The sequence below is a fragment of the Lagenorhynchus albirostris genome, chromosome 20 (assembly GCF_949774975.1).
Source record: "Lagenorhynchus albirostris chromosome 20, mLagAlb1.1, whole genome shotgun sequence".
In the NCBI taxonomy this organism is placed as follows: Eukaryota; Metazoa; Chordata; class Mammalia; order Artiodactyla; family Delphinidae; genus Lagenorhynchus; species Lagenorhynchus albirostris.
This window is the reverse complement of record NC_083114.1, coordinates 43,639,090-43,662,165: the sequence shown is the minus strand read 5'-3', so window position 1 is coordinate 43,662,165 and position 23,076 is coordinate 43,639,090. Positions and strand designations below refer to the sequence as shown.

Below are 23,076 nucleotides of genomic sequence, written 5' to 3'. Positions count from 1 at the left end.
AATTGTTCGAGATTTTTTTCTCCAGATTTCCTTCCAAATGTATACTCAACCTTGTTATTTCTAGATTTCAGCGTTATTGTCTTACCTTTCCTTTAATACCTTCTTCACCTGTATCCAATTTTCAGACGTTTAAGAAAGCGTAAGTTATTTCGTGCAGTATGGAGAATTAGGTACCTTGACAGACCTTTCCATGGAAAATATTTGCAATGCTAGATAGCATGGTAATTACAGTTAATTAAAAGATGTTGTATTCTTGAAATTTGCTAAGACAGCAGATCTTTCTTTTTCTTTTTTTTTTGGCCGTGTTGGGTGGCTTGTGGGGTCTTAGTTCCTGACAAGGGATCGAACCTGTGCTGCCTGTGTTGGAAGCGCGGAGTCTTAACCACTGGACCACCAAAGAAGTGTGCTAAGACAGTAGATCTTAAGTGTTCTTACCACACACACACACACAGAAGTAACTTTGTGAGGTGATGGATATGTTTATTAGCTTGTTGTGGTAATCATTACACAAGGTATACTTATATCAAAACATCACTTTGTATACCTTAGGCAAAATTCCCTAAGGCTGAGCGTGTGCATGTACGCTTGTGATCCAGCAGTTCTTCTGGAGTGGGTGTATGTGGGGGTGGGGGTGGGAGTATAGCTATCCAATTGAAATGCATACATATATTATTCAAAAGACATGTAATGTTATTAGCGACAGTATTCATAATTAAAAACTGGAAACAACTCATGGATAAATAATGGTGGTATATTCATATAATTATATATTGTAAAAAGCAAGGAAAATGAACTATTGCTACATGCAACAAAATGGATGAGTGTTAATCATAATAATGATGGGTAGAAGTCACACACAAAATAATACAAGCTATATGATTCCATTTATATAAAGTTTTCAACAGGCTAAACTCTGATTTCTATCTCTGGTGGTAGAAACAAGATAGCAGTTATCTGTGGTTGGGGGTGAAGAGCTAGTGGTAAGGAGGGGGCAGTATGGGATGTTGGTAATGTTCTTTTTCTTTAACTGGGTGTTGGTTACCCTGGGTGTGTTCACTTTGCAGAAATTCTTTGAGCCAAACACAATGTGTGTACTTTTCTGTATCTGTGTTTTCTTTAATAAAAAGTTGATTTAAAGAAGTGGTAATGTTTTTTTCCTTAAACTAGGTGGTAGGAACATGGTGATTGTTTCTTGGTATTTTATATCTTACGTTTTTAATAAATATTTTATTTTTATTCAGTATTCAAAAAATATAAAAAGTAGTCACTACTTCATTGTTAATTGAACATCTCCTGCACAGAGCACAGTGCCTGGAACATTATAGGTATTCATTAAATATTTGTTCCATTGAACAAGCGTAGGGTAGTAATTCCTTTTTGCCTTCCGACAGCCAATCTTTTACTCAATTATTTATAAATAATTATTTCTAAATAACCAAAAAATATAAATAATACCATTATATTATTCTTATACTATCAAGCTGAGTTTATTAAACAGAGAAACCTCTCAGTATTACAGGTACTTGCATCATGAATTATTAGCATGTTTAATTATAGTGACTCAGATTAACATCAGCAATTTAGATTAATATGGATGTAAATCAATAGATTTTGCAGCTTTGAAGATGTGAAATTTAGTAGACTTTCTAATATTTTCGGGTATCTCACTTTTTTTCTTTCTTTTTTTTTTCTGAACAACTGAAATCACAGCTAACTTTTTCTACTGAAACTTGTGTTCCACCTTCTGTACCATGCTGCCTCTTGCTTCTTGCCTGTCTTGCATCTCTAACTTTCTACTTTCCTGAATGCCCTGTGTCTCGCTAAGGGAAGAGCCCAGAGCTATGGGACTTAGGGGTTGGGACTGGGGAGAGGCTCTAAGGCCTGGGATCCTTGTTCTGATTCCTTCTCCAAAAATTCTTCTCACCTTCTTCACCCTTCAAAAGAACGTAGGTGCCAAACTTTCATCAGGATGTTGGGAATAAAAAAAAAAAAAAGCTTCACAAATATTGTTTTGATTTCTTTAAGAACATTTGGAGTAAACTTTTCAGAGTAAGAACACTAAGTTACTAAATAAGAATATCTTAAATTGAATGAATGGTATTTTACAGTTTTGAAAACACCTTCACAGATCCTTTCTTGTTAGACTCTCAGAGCAACCTTATGAGTTGGCACTCTCAAAATTCAGTTCAACAAATATATTTCAACTAACACAGAAACCCTCAGCTAACATCATACTTACTGGTGAACACTGAAAGCTTTCCCCTTTAAGATCAGGAACAAGATAAGGATGTCTGCTGTCTTACACTTCTATTCAACACTATTTTGGAGGTTCTAGATAGGGCAGTTAAGTAAAAGAGTAAAAAAGGCATTCAAATTAGAAAGAAAGAAAATTGTATCTATATACAGATGAAAGAATTTACAAGAATAAAACGTAGAGCTAAAAAATGAATCCCATAAAGTTGCAGGATACAAGATCAATGTACAAAAATCAGTTGCATTTCTATACACTAGCAATGAACAATTTGAAAATAAAATTAAGAAAACAGTTCCATTTACAATAGCATCAAAAAGAACAAAATACCTATGACTAAGTTTAACCAAAGAATTGTAAGATTTGTACACTGAAAACTATAAAACACATTGAAAGAAATTAAAGATCTAAATACATGGAAAGACATCTTCTTAGAAGGAAACGTAGATGAAAATCTGTTCATGGATCGGAATACTCCCAAAATTGATCTATAAATTCAGTGCAGCCTCTTTCAAAATTCCAACTGCTTTGTTCCCAGAAGTGGACAAGCTGATCCTAAAATTCATATGGAGTTGCAAAGCCATTTTAGCCACAACAATTTGAAAAAGAAAAAGAAGAGTAAAGTTGGAAGACACACTTCCTGATTTCAAAACTTATTATAAAGTACAGTAATCAAGATGATATGGCACTGGCCTAAGGATAGTCACATAGTCATGTAAACCAGTGGAATAGAATTGAGAGTCCAGAAGAAAACCATACATTTATGGTTAATTGATTTTCAACAGAGGGCCAAGACCATTCAGTGGGGAAAGAATAGTCTTTTTAACAAGTGATGCTGAGACAACTGGATATCTACATGCAAAAGAATGAACCTGGACCCTTACCTCACACCACATACAAACATGAACTCAGAATGGGTCAAAGATCTAAATCTATAAAATTCTTAGAAGGAAACAAAGGTGAAAATCTGCATGACCTTGCACTAAACAGTGATTTTTTAAAAAAAGATACGACACAAAAAGCACAAGCACCAAAGGGAAAAATAGATAAATTAGATTTCATCAAAATTTAAAATTATCATGCATCAAGAAAGTGAAGAGACAACCCACAGAATGGGAGAAAATATTTATAAATCATATGTCTGATAATGGTCTAGTATCCAGAATGTATAAAGAACCGTTATAACTCAACAATAAAAAGAAACTCTATTTTAAAATGGGCAGAGGATTTGAATAGATATTTCTTCAAAAAAGATGTGAAAATGACTAATAAGCACATGAAAAGATGTTCAGCATCATAGTCATTAGAGAAATATAAATCAAATCCCACAATGGGATACTACCTCACACCCACTAGGATGGCTATAGTTAAAAAAAAAAAAAGTGTTGGTGACAGTGTAGAGAATTTGGGACCCTCATACACTGTTGGTGGAAATGTAAAATGGAGCAGCCATTGTGGGAAACAGTTCGGCAGTTCTTCAAAAAGTTAAACATAGAATGATCCAGCAATTCTCCTAGCTATATAACCAAGTGAGTTGAAAATACATGTTCATACATAAACTTGTACATGAATGTTCATAGCAGCATTATTCATAATAGCCAAAACGTGGAAATAACCCAATGTCCATCAGCTAATGAATAGATAAAACAAATGTGGGTTATCCATACAGTGGAATATGATCACAAAAAGGAATGGAGTGCTGTCACTTGCTACAACATAGATGATCTTGAAAATATTATGCTAATTGAAAGAAGCAATCACAAAGATGACAGATTGTATGATTCTATTTATATGAAATGTTCAGAATAGGCAAATCCATAGAAAGAGAATGTAGATTAGTGGTTGCCAAGGGATGAGGCAGGGGAGAATGGGGATTAAATAGCTAATAGGTACAGGGTTTCTTTCTGGAGTGCTAGAAATGTTCTGAAATTAGTGGTGATAATTGCACAATGTAGTGAATATACTAAAAATCACCGAAGTGTACACTTTAAAGTGATGAATTTTATGTTATATGGACTTGTCTTAGTCTGTTTGGGCTGCTGTAACAAAATACCAGAGACTGGGTAGCTTATAAACAACAGAAATTTATTTCTCACAGTTTTAGAGACTGGAAGTCCAAGATCAGGGTGCCAGCATGGTTGAGTGAGGGCCCTCTTCTGGGTCACAGACTTATTGTATCCTCACCTGCTGGAAGGGACAAGCTAGTTCTCTGGGCCCTCTTTTATAAAGGTACTAATTCCATTCATGGGGGTTCTTGACCTACTCACCTCCCAAAGGCCTCACCTTCTAATACCATCGCCTTGGGCATTAGGTTGTCAACGTATGGATTTTGGGAAGACAAACATCAAACCATAGCAGAAGTGTATCTCAAAAAATGCTAATAAACACTTCAACTAACGTTGCATATACTGGGTGGCACAGGCATGCCAGAGCTTAGAATAGTGGTACTCAACTAAGTAGTTTAAGGCAGCTGGTGATAAGTAGTGATAAGACTGTTGGAGAAGCACAAATAATAGAGATATGGGAGATACCCAGTCTTACTAGGAACCAAACAAAGAGTTGTATAGACTTGGCTTTGTAAGATGGGTAAGATTCCATAGGTGGAAGGGGTTTGGAATAGGAAATTCAGGCAAAAGGGGTAGTATAAAACAAAGGTATGGAGTTAGGAATATGAAGTATCAATACATGGGCTTTATTATTTAGGAATCACATTTTTAGTTTTAGGTCATGTCTGGTGGCAGACAGAAGATTGAATTGGAGAAGAGAAATTAGAGGCAGGGAAACCAATCAGGTTATTGCAGTTTTTTTAGGAGAGAGGTGATGTTGGCTGAAATAGATGAACAGTTGTGAGGATGGAAGGGAGGAATCAAATGCAAGTTACAGTGCAGAAGTAGAATTAATAGGTCTTGGCCCCAATTTATGTATGTGTGTGCACGTGCGTGAGTGTATTGGATGGTGAAGGGGAGAATGACCTTGAAATTGTGAATTTGAATGAATTGAAAGGTTAATGATGACGTTAGGACAGCCAGAGAAACAAATTAAAATGAATACTGAGGAGAGGGAGATACCACTGAATTTCTCAATTAGAAAGGCATTGGTGACTTGGAAGAGCCATTGCAGTAAAGTAGTTGCTGGAGAGGATTTCAAAGAAGATTGCCAGAGGATGAGAAGATGGGAGGCAAGGAAGGAGACTTGAGAAATTTGGTTGTAAAGTGAAGAGAGAAAGGTTGATAATTTGAGGTAAGAGAATTAAGGAACTTTTGCTTTTTAAGTCACTATGAGGGGTGTGGACCTGCCTCTGGAATGAGAGAGGCTTACTGTCAGTGACCCAAAAGGCGAAAGACCAAAGGCTGCATAGGCGGGTTGCCATCAAACCTACAGATGAGGGATTCTACCTCCTTATACATTTGAGATATGTGCCTTAAGATGCTTCTGTAAGGTTAAGAATAGAATGCTGTGATCCTTGAATGTGACCAAATGGAGCTACAGTACGAGCTTGAATCAAATTAGAGGTAGCTATAGGATTAAAACACACAATCTTTAGTTTATTCACTTTAAAATTAGATTTTTTTATCTTCTAAGTATACAAAATTCAGAATGAGTCATATTTTATTTTATTTTATTTATTTATTTTGTTTTGTTTTGCGGTACGCGGGCCTCTTACTGTTGCGGCCTCTCCCGTGGCAGAGCACAGGCTCCGGACGTGCAGGCCCAGCGGCCCCGGCTCATGGGCCCAGCCGCTCCGCCGCATGTGGGATCCTCCCGCACCGGGGCACGAACCCGTGTCCCCTGCATCGGCAGGCGGACTCTCAACCACTGCGCCACCAGGGAAGCCCCATGAGTCATATTTTAAAAATCATTTAGAGAGAAGTAATTTTCCTATGAGAAAACAAAAATGTTAGCTAGAGCGAGGGCCGGGTGTTTGCAGGTGTGTAAAGCTTTTAAAACAGCGCCTGGCGTGTAATAAGCTCTCAAAACACATTATCTGTTATTATTGACTCTCCTCCAGTCCAGCCACCAAGTGGATAATCATTCGCCTCAGTGCCATTTATTGAATAGTTCAGCTTTCCTCTACTGATTCTAAATCTCACATATCAAGTTCTCACCTGGTTCTATTTCTGGATTGTTTGTTCTACTCCATTGAACTGTTTCTGTACTAATACTACAATACATTGTTTTATTTTATTTTATTTTTAGGTTTTTTTTTGGCCACGGGATCTTAGTTCCCCAACCAGGGGTTGAACCCCGGCCCTCGGCAGTGAAAGCGTGGAGCCTAACCACTGGACTACCAGGGAATTCCACTAAATTGTTTTAATTACTGTGTACGGCATGTTTTGATGTCTAGTAGGGCCAGTCTCATTCTTTGTGAAATTTTTCTTGGCTACTTTCACAAATTAAAAAAAAATTTTGTTCCCTTCTCATTTTGACTATTACATTTATAAAACTTTGCCAGTTACAGTTTAGATTGAATTTGCTGAAGTCCCATTGGATTTTCTTATAATTACATTAAGTTTATAGGTTAATTTGGAGTTGATGATATCCTTACAGTATTAAGTCATTGCATAGAATGACATCATATATCTCTACATTTACTTGGATATTCTTTTTTTTTTTTTTTTTTTTGCGGTACGCAGGCCTCTCACTGTTGTGGCCTCTCCTGTTGCGGAGCACAGGCTCCGGATGCGCGGGCTCAGCGGCCATGGCTCACGGGCCCAGCCGCTCCACGGCATGTGGGATCTTCCCAGACCGGGGCACGAACCTGTGTCCCCTGCATCGGCAGGCGGACTCTCAACCAATGCGCCACCAGGGAAGCCCTACCAATTTTTTAATTCCACAAATATTTATTGAGTGTCTATTATGTGCTAACTATTGTACCAAGTACTTCTCCAAATTTTAAAGTAATGTATTTTGAGGCATTAATGAATGTTCCCAAGTTAATGCAGTCTTGGAGAGGAAATTATTTATTCACAGAGCCAAGGATTTAGTTAACTGGCTTATGACTTGGTGTTCATTTTGATGCTCAGTCATTGGTTAATCTGCCCAGTATAAATAAAATTTTAACTCTTTGTATATCTATCAAAAGATTCTGTGTTTCAGACCATATCTTGTAATTTCTTACAGAGTTTATTAAAAAGTATGTTTTCTTAATTTATATACAAAAATCTTTGCCACACTGTAGTCAAAGAGAATTAGATTTAACCTACATGGTTTAATTATGAAGAAAAAACACACATAAGCAAATTATGAGACCATGTCTTATATTTCATGAATAATGACAGTGTCCTTTTATTAAGCATGTCCTTCCAGTTATTTTCCTAATGTGTGAGGTCATCACTGTCTATGCAGAAACAGAGGTCTGAAATGAAATATACCATCAATTAACTTTAATACAAAAATTTTAATTTGGGTAGTAAAATAGCAGCTATCTATATTTTTTAACTTGGAAAATGCAGAAAGGAAGAAAATAAATCACTCATAGTCCCATTGTCCAATCACAATTGTTTTTTACATTTTGGTGTGTTTTTATTTTTAATTTATTTATTTATTTTTGCGGTACGCGGGCCTCTCACTGTTGTGGCCTCTCCCGTTTCGGAGCACAGGCTCACGGCCCTAGCCACTCCGCGGCATGTGGGATCCTCCCGGACCGGGGCACGAACTGGCGTCCCCTGGATCGGCAGGTGGACTCTCAACCACTGCGCCACCAGGGAAGCCCTGGTGTGTTTTTATTTAATTTCTTTGCTATACTTAAAAAAATAAAACTATAAAGTAAAATTTATATATATATATGTGTATATATCCATGTATACATATACTATCCTGTGATTTGAATATTATGAGGATATGATATTTAATTAAGTGGATATGTTTTAGTTTTCATTGACCATCACTTTGAAATAGGACTTTTAGTTTGCTTCTAATTCATCACCGTTAAAGTAATCCTGTAGAGGACAACTTTGTACATAAAAGTTCTCTATATTTAAAATTATTTTCCTAAGATAAGGGTTATTTATTGTAAAAAACAGTTTATTGTAAAAAACAGTTCCAACCATTCAGAATTGTGAAAAGCGAAGGTGTTTCATTTATACCTTCTTGTTTCACCTCAGTGGTAACTAATTTAGTGTGTATCTTTTTTATTAAAAACTTACTCTACATGCTATTTTATTTCTTTTTTAAAACTTAATTCTATATTGTGGACTTTTCCCTTGTCAGTACATACAGAGGTACCTTGACCTTTTAAATGGCTGCATAGTTGTGATACTTTTAACCATGCGCCTATTCACGGCATTTATTTAGCTTTAGACTGTGATTTTTTTTTCTATTACAAATAATTCTTTACTGAATATCTCTATGATGGTCATAATAATAGCTGAGATTTATTATTTACTCTATATCAAGTGAATAAGAATACTTCATTTAATTCTCTTGTGTATGTTTGGGTGGTTGTGCATTTATTCCTATGTCCTCCTGTTTCCATTCCTGCCCATAGGGAGAGTAGAACTTTAGATCAAATTCCCTTGCGTCTTAGTGGAAGAATTATTACAGGGAAAACAAACAATCTTACTTTTCTCAGGAGGAAGAATTGCCAATCTGATGGTTAGTATGGGACATTCATGCCAGGAGTTGTAGGTTTTATACTTCCTCTTTTCACATCCTGTGCCCAGGACTAGCAGGCCAATATGGTCAGCAACCTTAGACTGGCCTTTAGAGGTAGATCTGGCCATTCTCCTAGTTCTGTTTATTCCTACAGCTTGGATGAGGACTGGTTGGGGAGAGAACTGAATCTGTTCTGCAGACCTAGTTGGCTTTCTTTTCCAGTAGGCCTACCTGAGTACAGATGTACCAAGGTCTAGGTCTTTGTTGCATATGTGTATGTACCTTGTACCTAAACTATGTTTTCTAGTTTGAACATTTATATTGTCTTTACATGGGAATTATTGGTGATTGCCCAGCCATTAAAAAATCAGACCATCACTTCTCAACTTTATTGAGGTATAACCTATATACAATAAAATACAATCAAGATATAGAACATTTCTGTTATCTCAAAAAATTACTTCATGCTTTTCTGCTGTTCATTTCACCCCGGCCCCAGGCAATCACTGATTGTGTGTGTGTGTGTGGTTGTTACTCTAGATTAATTTTGCTTCTTCTATGATTTCATGTAATTACAAGGTGATGCAATAGAGTTCATCCTATATTATATAAGCATCTGGCTTTACTTGGCATTATGTTTTTGAGGTTTACTCATGTTGTTGCATATATCAGTAGGTAGTTTCTTTTTAATTGCTGGGTAGTGTTCCATTGTATGGCTGTGCCACAATTTGTTTATCCATCCAACTGTTGGTAGATCTTCGTGTTATTTCAGCTTTTGACTATTATGAATAAAGTTGCTGTGACCGTTTGTGTACTAGTCGTTGTGTGGCTGTATGTTTTCATTTCTCTTTGCTTAAAACCTAGGGGTAGATCTGCTGGGTCACATTAACCTTATAAGAAACTGCATTACATCTTTGCCACTATTTAGTGCTGTCAGCCTTTTATATTTTCCTTTGTGTTTTTTTTTTCCCCTCAAAAAACCAAAATGGGAGCTCAGGTTTTTTTTTCTTTTTCAATATAAGTTTGGAAAGGAATTTTAAGGCCCTAAGGGATGTCACCTATGTGAATAGTTACTGATTTGAGATGGATAATGTGAAGGGTATCCCTCCATGCTCTTTGCAAGATTACTATAGGACACACAAATTTAGCTTATTTCTGTCCATCACTTCTAGTCCCACAGGACTTCACAATTTTAATAGAAATTATTATTTCAGGAGTTTATAGCAGAGTGGTTCCATAGGCCTGAAGACACGGATTACTGATGGCCTTTCTCACACTGCTCTAGACTAGCACCATCTAATGAAACTTTCTTCAGTGACAGTTAATAGCCACATGTGGCACTTGAAATGTGACTAGTGCACCTGAATTTTAAAATTTTAATTAGTTTTAATTTTAATAACCATATGTGTCTAGTGGTTACTTTATTGAATAGTGCAGTTATAAAATGTTATTTTTCAGGAAGCACAAAATTGAGTGAGACTTGTTAGCTGAGCTGGCTCTGGGGCAAGTTCGTATATTCTGTCCTACTTCCCTTTCCTGTGGGGGAATTTGTGTCTCTAGACAGATGTAACCTAGGCCTGAAGCACCACAGAGAAGACCAATGGATTCATGAGTGTTGCAGTTATCTGTAATGAGGTCTTATAATCAGGTACTACACGCTTTGGGTTTTTCTATTTATTTTGCCCTACTGAGTTCTTTGGTAAACAATAAAGCATATATTTTAAAAATCCAATTTTTAAAGTGGACCTTTGGATGAAAGTATGTTATTTAAATTTGAAAACTATGCAGTGATGCCCAGAGGAGTCCTGATTACCTGCCCCCCCCGCCCAATTTTTTTCTTTTTGATGGGAAGAAGCCAGTTCTCTTTCTGCACTTTAAAGGCTCTCACGTAAGTAATGATATAACTTTTTTTTCCTTTGGCATAAGGATTATATATTTAAAAAATTTTTTAATATTTATTGATGGAGTCATTTAAAAATAACATTAAAGCCCATTACAGGTTATCATAAAGAACCTATCTTTAAGCAGAGGCTGACACACCATTTTAAAGCAAGTATACTCCAATAAAGATGTTTAAAAAAAAAGAACCTATCTTTATGAAAAGATAACTATAGTTTACAAGGCAAAAAAAAAAAATAGTGAGTGGCACTGTTTTACATTTTTGCAAATCTCTGACTTAGAAGACAGCTGTAATTCTCACACATCTGCATCTGCATTCAATCTGTTGTCTCATGCAGATATGTAATTGGAAAAGAAAGGAGTATTTTTAAAATTTACACTGGAGTATAGTTGCTTTACAATGTTTTAGTTTCTGCCTTACAGCAAAGTGAATCAGCTATATGTACACATATATCCCCTCTTTTTTGGATTTCCTTCCCATTTAGGTCACCAAAGAGCATTGAATAGAGTTCCCTGTGCTAAACAGTAGTTTCTCATTAGTAATCTATTTTATACATAGTATCAATAGTGTATATATGTCAGTCCTAATCTTCCAATTCATCCCACCCAACCCCCTTTCCCCCTTGGTATCCATACGTTTGTTCTCTATGTCTGTGTCTCTGTTTCTACTTTGCAAATAAGATCATCTATATTGGGCTTCCCTGGTGGTGCAGTGGTTAAAGAGTCCGCTTGCCAGTGCAGGGGACATTGGTTCAAGCCCTGGTCTGGGAAGAGCCCATATGCCGCGGAGTAACTAAGCCCGTGCACCACAACTACGGAGCCCACGTGCCACAACTACTGAAGCTTATGCACCTAAAGCCCGTGCTCCGCAACAAGAGAAGCCACTGCAGTGAGAAGCCCATGCACCGCAACGGAGAATAACCCCTGCTCGCTGCAGCTAGAGACGGCCGCACACAGCAACGAAGAACCAAAGCAGCCAAAAATAAATAAATTTATTTTAAAAAAAAAAAACATCTCTACCATTTTTCTAGATTCCACATATATGTGTTAATACGATATTTTTTTTCCTCTTTGTGACTTACTTCACTCTGTATGATACTCTTTAGGTCCATCCACGTCTCTGCAGATGACCCAATTTCATTCATTTTTTTTTTTTTTTTTTTTTTTTTTTTGCGGTACGCGGGCCTCTCACTGTTGTGGCCTCTCCTGCTGCGGAGCACAGGCTCCGGACGCGCAGGCCCAGCGGCCATGGCTCACGGGCTTAGCCGCTCCGCAGCACGTGGGATCTTCCCGGACTGGGGCATGAATCATGTCCCCTGCATTGGCAGGCGGACTCTCAACCACTGCGCCACCAGGGAAGCCCTCATTCCTTTTTATGGTTGAGTAATATTCCATTGTATATATGGACTACATCTTCTTTATCCATTCGTCTGTTGATGGACATTTAGGTTGCTTCCATGTCCTGGCTATTGGAAATAGTGCTGTAATGAACATTGGGGTGCATGTGTCTTTTGAATTATGGTTTTCTCTGGGTATATGCCCAGTAGTGGGATTGCTGGGTCATATGGTAGTTCTATTTTGAGTGTTTTAAGGAACCTGCATAATGGCTGTATCAATTTACATTCCCACCAACAGTGCAAGAGGGTTCAAAGTAATGATATAATTACTTCTGCTGAAGTTTTCATTAAAAATTTGTTGAGATTTTCATTCTTTTGCGTAGCAATGAGTTAATAATTTTTTACATTTCAAGTTGTTAATGAAAACATTTTATAACCTTCAGACAGTTAAATATTCTAGTACCTCAGATAACTAAACTTATATAAATTTGCCTGTCAGTTTCGTATTTTCATTTCATAATAGCTATGTGGCCGTCGTGGCTGGGCTTTTATCATTGTTTCCTAGAGGCAAGGTCAGTGTTAGAAAAATTGTGGAATGTTCCCTTGGCATTATTGTGATAAGTAAACAGCTACTATTTATAGGGTCTCATATTTTGATGAGAAAATGAGATACCGTGCTTGGCTTACCATAAAAACACAGATGCTTCTAGACTCCAGTAGGGAGGCCGTTTGCTCACAGCATGTTTTAGTTGGCCAGCCAGATGACTTTTACAGATTTTTTCACTCTTATTTAAAGGACACCAACTCTTTGACAAGTAAACAAGTTTACAAATGAAAAGGTTAACTTAGCATTTTGTAAATTTTTACATAACTTTGGCTATATCAATTCTGTGTAATTTTGAACTATTAGATAATTTTATTTAAATTATATCACTTCCTAAGTAACCTTGAAATGTCCTTTGTGTCCATGTTCTTTGAATTGTTTATTCTGAAGTTGGGATAGATTGTATTGATCTGTAAGTTCATTTATTCAACAAATGTTTAATGAGCACTGACTGTGTGCCATGCCCTGTCTTAGTCCTGGGAACCATAGATCCGAGCAAGATGTAGTCTCAGTCCTTGAGAACCTTATGTCTTTTACGCAGTGTAAACAGATAATAAAAATACAGTTAAGTTCTTCCATTTGACCTTTATCTTATAGGAGATGAAGATATCTAGGAAGGTCTTCTAGAAAATGTAATGTCTGAGCTGAGAAATTGTAGAATAAGTAGGAGTTGGCTGGACAAGGGGCTCAGAGTTAGGGAAGAGAGGAATATAAGAGAAAGAAGTGGGACTTCCCTGGTGGTGCAGTGGTTAAGAATCCGCCTGCCAATGCAGGGGACACAGGTTCGAGCCCTGGTCCAGGAAGATCCCACATGTCGTGGAGCAACTAAGCCCGTGTGCCACAACTACTGAGCCTGCGCTCTAGAGCCTGCGAGCCACAACTACTGAAGCCCACACACCTAGAGCCTGTGCCCTGCAACAAGAGAAGCCACCGCAACAAGAAGCCCGCGCACCACAACGAAGAGTAGCCCCCACTCGCTACAATTAGAGAAAGGCTGAGCGTAGTATCGAAGACCCAGTGCAGCCAAAAATAAATAAATTTATAGGATAAAAAAAAAAGAACTTGAATGTCATAGAAAGCAGTTCTGGATTTTGCAGGGCCTCGGGGTTAAAATATTGAAAAAAAAAAAAAAAGCTTGTATGTGAGAGAGACCCCAGGGTAAGAGGAAAACAAAGTTCTGCACAGTTTGGTCAGGTGGCCGGTCAAATGGTGACCATGGGCAAAAATACTGTCTCATTCGGAAAGCAAACTTATGACCTTATTTGTGTCATGTTCTAAATTAGTGATTTCATAGATCTCATACACAAAATATGTTTTGATCCTATATCCCCAGTATATATACCTATTTATTTTTAAGTGATACACTAATAGTTTATATACATAGTAAAACATACACAAAAAAGAAGGATGAGCTAAAGATGAACTGTAGAAAATTCTCTTAATTTTATTTATTAATAATTCAGAAAGCAAAGTGATGCTTTACTATTCTTTAAAATCTAGGTTTAATATTTTGTAATACAGCTATTCAGAGGTCTATTTCTAAATTCAGGTTTTTTTAAAAAATAAATTTATTTATTTATTTTTGGCTGTGTTGGGTCTTCGTTGCTGTGCGCAGGCTTTCTCTAGTTGTGTCGAGTGGGGGCTACTCTTCATTGCAGTGTGCAGGCTTCTCATTGCGGTGTCTTCTCTTGTTGCGGAGCACGGGCTCTAGGCGCGCGGCCTTCAATAGTTGTGCCACGCAGGCTCAGTAGTTGTGGCTCGCGGACTCTAGAGCACAGGCTCAGTAATGGTGGCGCATGGGCTTAATTGCTCTGTGGCGTGTGGGATCTTCTCAGACCAGGGCTCAAACCCATGTCCCCTGCATTGGCAGGCGTATTCCTAACCACTGTGCCACCAGGGAAGCCCTAAATTTAGGGGTTTTTTGTTACTTGATTTTAATGGCCATCAAAGCATAGATAAGAATGGGGGAAATTTAGCTGTACTTTTGAAATTCCCCCAGATTGTGTACCATTTATAGAAATGTTTTATTGAAATGTGTGAAATGTGGTTGGTAAATTTCCATCTATTTTTCTTGCAGACTAATCAGAATGTATTGTACTTTTATAGTACTAATAAATGGGTTCAAAAATCATTGAAAAATCATTTAGATGATTTTTTTAAAGATTAGAAAAGTTTGCTTCTAACTTTTTAAAGCATGCAGATATGAGAGTTTTTATTTCTTGCTTGTTTTTAGGTAATATACATTGTTTTCAATAGCAGAATCGCTTAGCAATGGAAATGTTTCTAAGTAACCATTTTTGAAATGTGCTCTATTCGTTAGCACAAGGTATTTTTTACTTTTTGTTTTTGTTCATTTTTATCTTGTAGGAGCAAGGTGAATTTTTCTTTTCTTTTTCTTTCTTTTTTTAATATCTTATTGGTAGCACTTTACCTTTTGGTAACCAGTGAATCCCTATATGGTTTACCAAAAAAAAAAAAAAAAAAGATTTTACACTGCTTCCTGGCCTTTTACAGAGTGTAGGAAAGATTCTATATTGTAAAGGTCTTGTTTTGATAAAGTTGACCTCAGTGACATCATGAAGGACATGTGCACACCTTTGGCTCTGACTTGTATGCAGCAACAGTTTACCTGTGAATGAAACAGTGAACAACTTTCACTTAATGTGCTGTCTTTGTAACTTTATTCTGGAATTATTCTTTTTATTCCAGTCAAAACAGCCATTCCATCAGTGGTTACAGTTTTCCCATAACGCGTATTGTTTCATTTATAGTTTAGACTGTATCTTTTTCACTACATCTTTCCTTTAGTGACTCGCAAAATTGTACTTCTTGGTGTGTTTTGCAATTACCTAGCAAATCTTCTAAGATGAAAGAAATAACTATATTTTGATTCTACTATATAGCAGACCTCCTACACTCTATAATATGTCCTGATATCTTCAGCTCTTTAGAGTTTTCTAAGAGATTTTGGCTATCTTTACCAATAGAAGAATACTAGTTTGTCAACATTTTATTTTCCATGTATCATTTTAGTCATTTTTACTGTGGGTCATAGCTTCTTGTCTTTTCTCTCAGGAAACCTTAGCAGTTTCAACAGTTATTTAACTTTAATACAATGCTGTGAATTGCTAGATTCAATAGGATGTGACTTTAAACATAGGTGGAAAAATTAGAGAAGTTTATCTCTTGCTGTGAATACTGAATTTTTAAAGGCCTGGCAGATTATGAAGACTTTATTAGTGTCATTAGGTTATATTATTAGTGTCATTAGGTTATATCTTAAGGCAGAATATACACTTAGCATGGGGTTCATCTTTAATAAAAATGGGTATAAATAAATATAAATAGAAGAACTGATATTTTCTTCTTATACCCCAAAGGATTATCCAGCAAACCCTTCAGGTGCACATACCCCACTTTAGAGACCACTGCTCTGAACAACTGGGGTAGCTGTATTGAAACTAGCCTTTTATTAAAAACAAAAGCAAGGCAAAGAGTAATTTAATTTCCTCTATATTTGGGAGACAAATTTAAGAAGAATCAGCTTTGGCTTGAGGTTTGAAGAGTGAGTACGTTAGTCATAAACAGACTATGAGTGTCATATTTCAATAACTAGGAAACCCTAGAGGATGGTGGAAGGATTATTGGTTACATACATTATATGAAGGAATGTTTTACTAGTAGCTGTTGATCAATGTTGATCAAAAGGACTGTTAATTGCTATTTTATTTTAAATATACCTGTAATTATTTTTGTTGGGAGGTATTTGGAAGATAGCTTTTCTTAGTCTATAGAAGAAATGGTTCATAGCCACTTGAGATCTCTTATGAGGAGATACTTTTTCAAATGTATTGAATTTACATCATTGCATTTTTATGTCAAAATCTTTTTTTTTTTTTTTTTGGAAGAAATGGAAAACCAACTCAAATAAGCTTGAGCAAAAAAGAGTTTATTGACTCAACCAACTTTCAGAACTGGTCTCAAGGGTTTTAACTTCGTTGTCAGGTCTGAGTCTCAAGGTGTCTGTCTGTGTCTCTGTCACCTTTGCTTTCTCTGCAATAGTTTTCTTCTTTTAGAGCAGAAAGGCTTCCTTCGTGTGGTGGTGATGCGAGGGAGAGTGCCTTTCTTCTAGCGCCTGTCTATATAAAGTCCCGTGGATGGGATAGTACTCTGTGTGATTGCACGTGTGCTGTGATTGGCAGGCCCACAGAAGCACGTGGAATGGGGAGGGAGCAGTTTCCGAAAGGCAGGGTTTATTGTTACCACAGAGTTAGGGGTCAAAAACAGTAAGCGTTTACTACAGGTGATGGGGAATAGAGGACAAGGAAGCATAAAATATTCTTTAAGAAAATAAAAGGTGACTTAATTTTATTTTCCTAATCATTGATTCTTACAGAGTATGCAAGCTGCAAGATGTCCTACAGATGAATTATCTTTAACTAACTGTGCAGTTGTGAATGAAAAGGATTTCCAGTCTGGCCAGTGAGTATCTGACTTTGTTTTCTTCTAACCTGCTAAATGGTATTTTAGAAACTTCTAGAGAGTCCGTATTTAATTAATTAATTTATTTTGGGAAACGTTTGAGTATACTTTTTTAATTCCTCTTGCTGAATTGGAAAATGGGAGATGAGAAAGAGTCATGTATTTACTGTATCAAATTTTGATAAATGTTTTCTAAATGATACATAGTTTTTTATATATGACTTTATTTTTCCATTGGTTTTCTTAGCAGAACTAAACATACTGGATATATGAATCATATATAGCGTAGTCATTAGGTTTTTGGCTTTGGGTCAGATTGTCTGAGTTTGGATCATGGTTCTGCCAATTATATACTGGGTGACCATGGGTAAGTTATATACCCTGACTGTGCCTCAGTGTCCTAATCTGTAAAATGGGGACGGTGGTACTATCTTCCTCAGGGTGTTTGTGAATATTGAGTTACACAAATAAAGCACTTAGAACAGAGTCTACCACATTAATAAGTCCTCAATAAATATTAGCTGTTTTGATCATTATTACTATGATAATCCAAGAGACATGAAAATTGGAAGATGCACAACAGTTATAGAATCTTTACAAGCATTTTTCACTGTCATTTATTTTTAACTGATTCACATCACCATTGGCAGAACTTCTAAGTACCCTGCTACCAAGTTCATTGCCGTCCATGTGCTTCTAAGGTTGGTGGAGATAAGGACATGAAGGGGCTGTTCCAGAAGGCAGACTAGGGAAATGAGGAAGGAAGTGGGATTTTAACTGAGCCTTTTTCTGTTTCTAAAGCTATCTGAGAAATACATGAGTTTCACAGGGTTAGAACTGCTAATCATCTGTGGTTTTCCGCTTCAGGGTAAAGGGCTATACTACATAATTGTATTAACATTGTTTCCAGTCCTAAAAATTCTGTGATTCTAAGTTGAACATAGAACTTTCTACATATAAACTGCACTACAGACAATCAGTGTGAGAATATGCTTATGGAATACTTTTACGTGTTAGATGTTCACTGTACACATGAGGGGGTTACTTAAAGTATAGTAGATACAAGGAACTTGTGTCCTACTGTCAAAACGATATGAAATATTAACTATATAGAATAGAAACATTAACCATTAGTATTTTAGAAACATTAGAAACATTAACCATTAATATTTTAAAAATTATAGCATTCTAAAAGATAACTTTTAAAAAGATAGTGCTATTGTAGCAGAGTTTGAAGCTTCTATCTCACACACAGTCCTTGGTAGTTTCTTGGTATAGGAGATGACCATGAGATAACTATAGTTCATCTGTTTACAGGTAACTTCTGAGCAGGGTGAATTAGCACAAAATGCTTTGAAATAGTAAATATTGATATCTGTATGGAAACTGATATATTTTGTGAAAAATTTTCATTTTTACCACCTTTTTAATATTACAGGCTGTTACTATTTCAACCTGTTGTGGGAATCTGCAAAGAGATTTAATGAATAGTCCTAAAAACTAACTTTTTTTTTGACTGCTATATCCTGGCTTTATTCTATCTTTGGTTCTCCTTCATTTAGTCTAGTTAGAATGTGAAATAAGTCTCAGGAGAGGAAATTCATCTAATTTTTACTTAATATCAAGTAAATTACTGTCTTCAGTTTTATGTAAACTGGAAATGCAATGACGTTGAGGTTTTGGATGGTAGGTACTCTCTTGAACTTGGTCCTGATTCTGCTTGATGTCTGTTTGGCCTGAGGTGGTCCTTATTCCTGGAAAACGTTTTGAATTGCTGACAATTTTTGGAAATGAAATTTGTGGTCCTGTTTCTTCAGGACTCATATAATGCCATGTTTCCACCCAGTACTCATCAAACATCGTTTGTTGGAAATGAGCACATTTGGAATTGATGTTCTTTATTTCCTTTGATGTGGAGTATTGACTGTGTTTCTGTCCTTTAGGCACGTGATGGTTAGGACCTCCCCCAACCACAGGTACACGTTTACACTGAGGACCCACCCATCTGTGGTTCCAGGGAGCATTGCATTCAGCTTACCTCAGGTAACTCAGGAATTTATTCTCTTCTATTCTTGAAAGTCGTAGAAGAATCAATTCATTTAAAGCAAGCTGTGTCACACTGTAACTGTATTGATTCATATTGAGGAAAACCATCTAGGTATTATGTAAGGAATTAAAAGATATATTCTTAATTGCCAATTTTTACTGTGTCTACCTTTTATTGCCTTGACTTTTTCCCCCTAATTTAAAAGAATTCTGCAGTGATATCAACTATCAAAGTGTCAAGTTATTTTAATGTTAGCTCACGGGGTAACAGAAAATGTATAAAATATATAAAAATAGCATTTACTTCTAAAATTGACATCTAATAGTGATTTTAAAATGCAATGATGTTAGGCTAAAGAATATGATATGAGTAGCTGTTATCTCAAATTACAACCTAACTTGCTGGGCTTCTGTAATAAGTGAAAGGATTATGATTACATTTATAACCGTTGGTGGATTCTATGGAGGGGAAATTGCCTAGCACTATTGCAGGCACATAATATATAATGTAGGAGCATCGCCAGTAGGAGTCTGTATCCTTTCCTCCCTTGTCACCTTACTCATGCTGCTGGTCCCCAGTCCTAAACGATGCAAATGCAACCTTTACCTCCTTGTAGTATGCTAATAAGCATTGATTTCTGCCCTCCCACACCTGGAGGTTTAGGGAAGGAGATCAAACACTTGTTAGGGAACTATTAAAGATCTCTTGAATCCCTCAAAAATTATGGGAAGTGTTCACTCACTGTTCCCTTTTTCTCTGTTCAGATGCCTCTCCAATATCAGGACTACCTTTCGCATTTGCTTCTTATAAATCAAAGGTTTGGAATATTCTAGAGTTAACCAGCTTTTACAGAGCTGCATTTGAGATTCTGCTGGCCAGAAATGGGGTTTCTAACTATTTTTCCTTGTCTCTGCTTTAAAAAAATTTTCCCAACATTTACTCTAGGCCAAGTGCTATTCTAAGTGCTTTTGCCTGTGTTCACTCGTTTAATTCTCTTAACAACCCCAAATGATAGATACTGTTATTATCGTCCTTGAGGCTGTCTCTGGGTGTAGAACCTAATTATGGCTGCTTTGTGACCCAAAGTCTGGGCTTAACCAGTATGCTACTAAATTTCCAGTTGGTCAGAAGTGGGATAGGGTACTACAGAAGAGAGAGGTGAAGGGTGGAGAGGTGGTAAGAAAGCTGGAAGGTAGAGCACTTGTTGCACATATTCAAAACGCAGCATCTTCTTAACTACCCACCACAAAATCCACAAAGTTCAGATGAGTAGACAAACTTTTGATTTCCAGTCAAAAATTATTTTTCTCACTGTTCTTTGGAGTTTTGTCAGTAACTGCTAATTTTGAATCTATACCAAGCCAGTCTTGAATTCCTGCCTGAACACAATCTGTCCTGCTTCCATACATTCTTGCCAGTCAGTACTGGGGAGAAGCTAAAGCCAAATGCCTGACACTCTTTTGGCTAGTACACAAAGAATAGTCATGACCATCTAATGATTTGAATCCCTGCTTGGGTTTCAGTATAGATTATCTGATAAGTTTTAATTTAGTTTTCATGAATTGAACGTCTTTCTTTTTGTGCTACTGTATCAAACAGTATAACTATCCACAGTACATTTAGAACGCTGGAATATCTGATACTATGAAGTCTTTCAGGAGCATTATATTGTGCAAAGGAGCATCCTATTCAGTGGTGCCAGCTTTACTGTAAAAAGGCAAGCTTTATATGTTTTGAGGATAGATGTTCAGGCATAAATAAACTATAGCATATGTTTCCTAGGGTGGCTGTAACAAAGTACCACAAACTGGGTGGCTTAAAACAACAGAAATGTATTCTCTCACAGTTCTGAAGGCTGGAAGTGTGAAGTCAAGGTGTCAGCAGGGCCAGGCTCTCTCTGAAGGCACTAGGGAAAAATCTGTTCCGTGCTTAGCTTCTGGTGTTGCGGACAGTCCTTGATGTTCATTGACTGGTAGATATATCACTTCAGTCTCTGCCTTCATTGTCACATGACTTTCTCCCCGTATGCTGTATCCTTTTCTTATAAGGAAGCCATATTGGGTTAGGGTCTACCTTAATTCGATATGACCTCATCTTACCTTGATAATCATCTGCAAAGACCCTATTTCCAAATATGGTCACATTCACAGGTGTCGGGAGCTAAGACTTCAACATATTGTTTTGTGGGATACAATTCAACACTTAACAGCCATGTTTTGGTCTGGGAACGTGTTAATGAAATGCAAAGAAATCCTCTTTTCCTCATTTCTCTAATTTCGATTGATTTTGTGTTAAGTGTCTTTTTGTCTCTCTTATCTTACAGCGTAAATGGGCTGGACTTTCTATTGGGCAAGAAATAGAAGGTAGGTATATTTTTTAGCTACCTGAGTTAGATTTTCTTTATGATTTTCTCATAGTTATAGATATCTGTACAATTTTCTGTTACTTCTCAGGCCATTACACTTTCATCCATATTACAGTTAGGTCTATGAGAATGGAAAGTAAATAGTTATGGAACCTACCTCTTTATCTACTTGTTATTCTATCTGGAAATTACAGTCTAGTAGGGAAAGGAATATCCACATGTTCATACCTCACAGAAGATGTACAAGGTAAATTTGTGCACAAATATTACCTTTAGGAGCTCTTTGTAAAAGTGCTAAGATGGAGCAGGAGTGGATGAATTGATTGGAAAATTAGCCAGAGAAATCTTTCTAGGCACTGGAATTTTGAGCATGATTATGAAGTAGGGGAAAAGCATGACATGATAGAGACAAGGAAGAAAGACTCTTAAGATGAGACATAACATAAATAAAAGGCATTGAGTTGGAAGCAAGCAAATCATAGGCAGTGCTCATAAGTATGTTTGTCTGACTGAAATGATTTGCCTGAATGGATTGTATTAAGTGATTAGAGTAGAGTGTGAAGTTAGTGGAGGGCCTAGAAGTACATACTGAGATTTTTGGATTTTACACAAAGACACTTAGAGCTCCTGAGAATTTCTGAACGAGCCCAACAAAATCCTACCTTTAGAAAAGAATTCTAGTATCATTGTGGAGTCTAGTGAGGAGTGAGGAGAATTCAGGAGTGAAGGAAAATAGCTGGGAGGTTATTTGACTTGCCTAGAATTAAGCTGAATAGGACTTGGTGAAATTATGGCTATGGAAAATTTTTTTTAAAGTCGAAGTTATGTTGAAGAGGAATAATTGGTATTACATGGTGATTCCATTTTACTGTATACTGAGATATGTTTCCTAATATCTTTGTTTGGAAAGATAAATATGATTTAGGGTAAGGAGAAGAAAGGGTGACAATACTTAAGAAAACAATGCACTTTTTAAAATGAAATGTGTTATAAAGTCATCATAGTTCATTAGGGAAGGGCATGGAAGGCAACTTATGACTTCAGGGGGAAAAAAATACTAAACCACTTGTGGTTTATAAACTAAGGAGCTAATAAGTAAAAACTGGAATTGTTAGTTAGGCATTGTGGCAAAGTTGGGAAAATGGAGTATGAGTCTTTTTGTCAGGTAATTTCATGTCAACTTAATGGGTTCAGTAGGGGGAGAAAAGAAAATGCAAGTGTGATTAAGTCAGCTTTTTTTTCTGCCAGCTTTTAAGACCTAAAAAAAAATCGTATTTGTGGAAATGTTACAAAAATAATACAGAGAATTCTTATGTACTACTTTTACCCAGATTCACTAATTGTCATTTTTTAAAATCATTTTTTCTCTCTGTCCTTACTCTCTCTCTCTCTACACACACACACACACACACACACACACACACACACACACAGACACACACACACACACCTGCACACACCCATTTTTTTCCTGAACATTTGAGGTTACGTTGCAGA

The 23,076-nt window shown here is 36.7% G+C and overlaps 1 protein-coding gene across 4 annotated transcripts in view; it reads left to right on the top strand.

Moving 5' to 3' along the window:
* Positions 1–23,076, top strand: part of NSF (N-ethylmaleimide sensitive factor, vesicle fusing ATPase) — a 157,235-nt gene that overhangs the window by 8,316 nt on the left and 125,843 nt on the right. For 3 of the 4 annotated variants that reach the window (XR_009537688.1, XM_060135078.1, XM_060135080.1), the window contains exons 1-4: positions 10,445–10,493; positions 17,082–17,167; positions 19,111–19,210; positions 21,538–21,577. Coding sequence is in view for 3 of the 4 variants with exons in the window: in XM_060135078.1 (XP_059991061.1) it covers positions 10,476–10,493; positions 17,082–17,167; positions 19,111–19,210; positions 21,538–21,577 (244 nt within the window). In the remaining variant the exon portion in view is untranslated. Of the gene's footprint in view, positions 1–10,444; positions 10,494–17,081; positions 17,168–19,110; positions 19,211–21,537; positions 21,578–23,076 lie in introns of those variants that run through there. The other variant, XM_060135079.1, reaches the window with a different exon arrangement.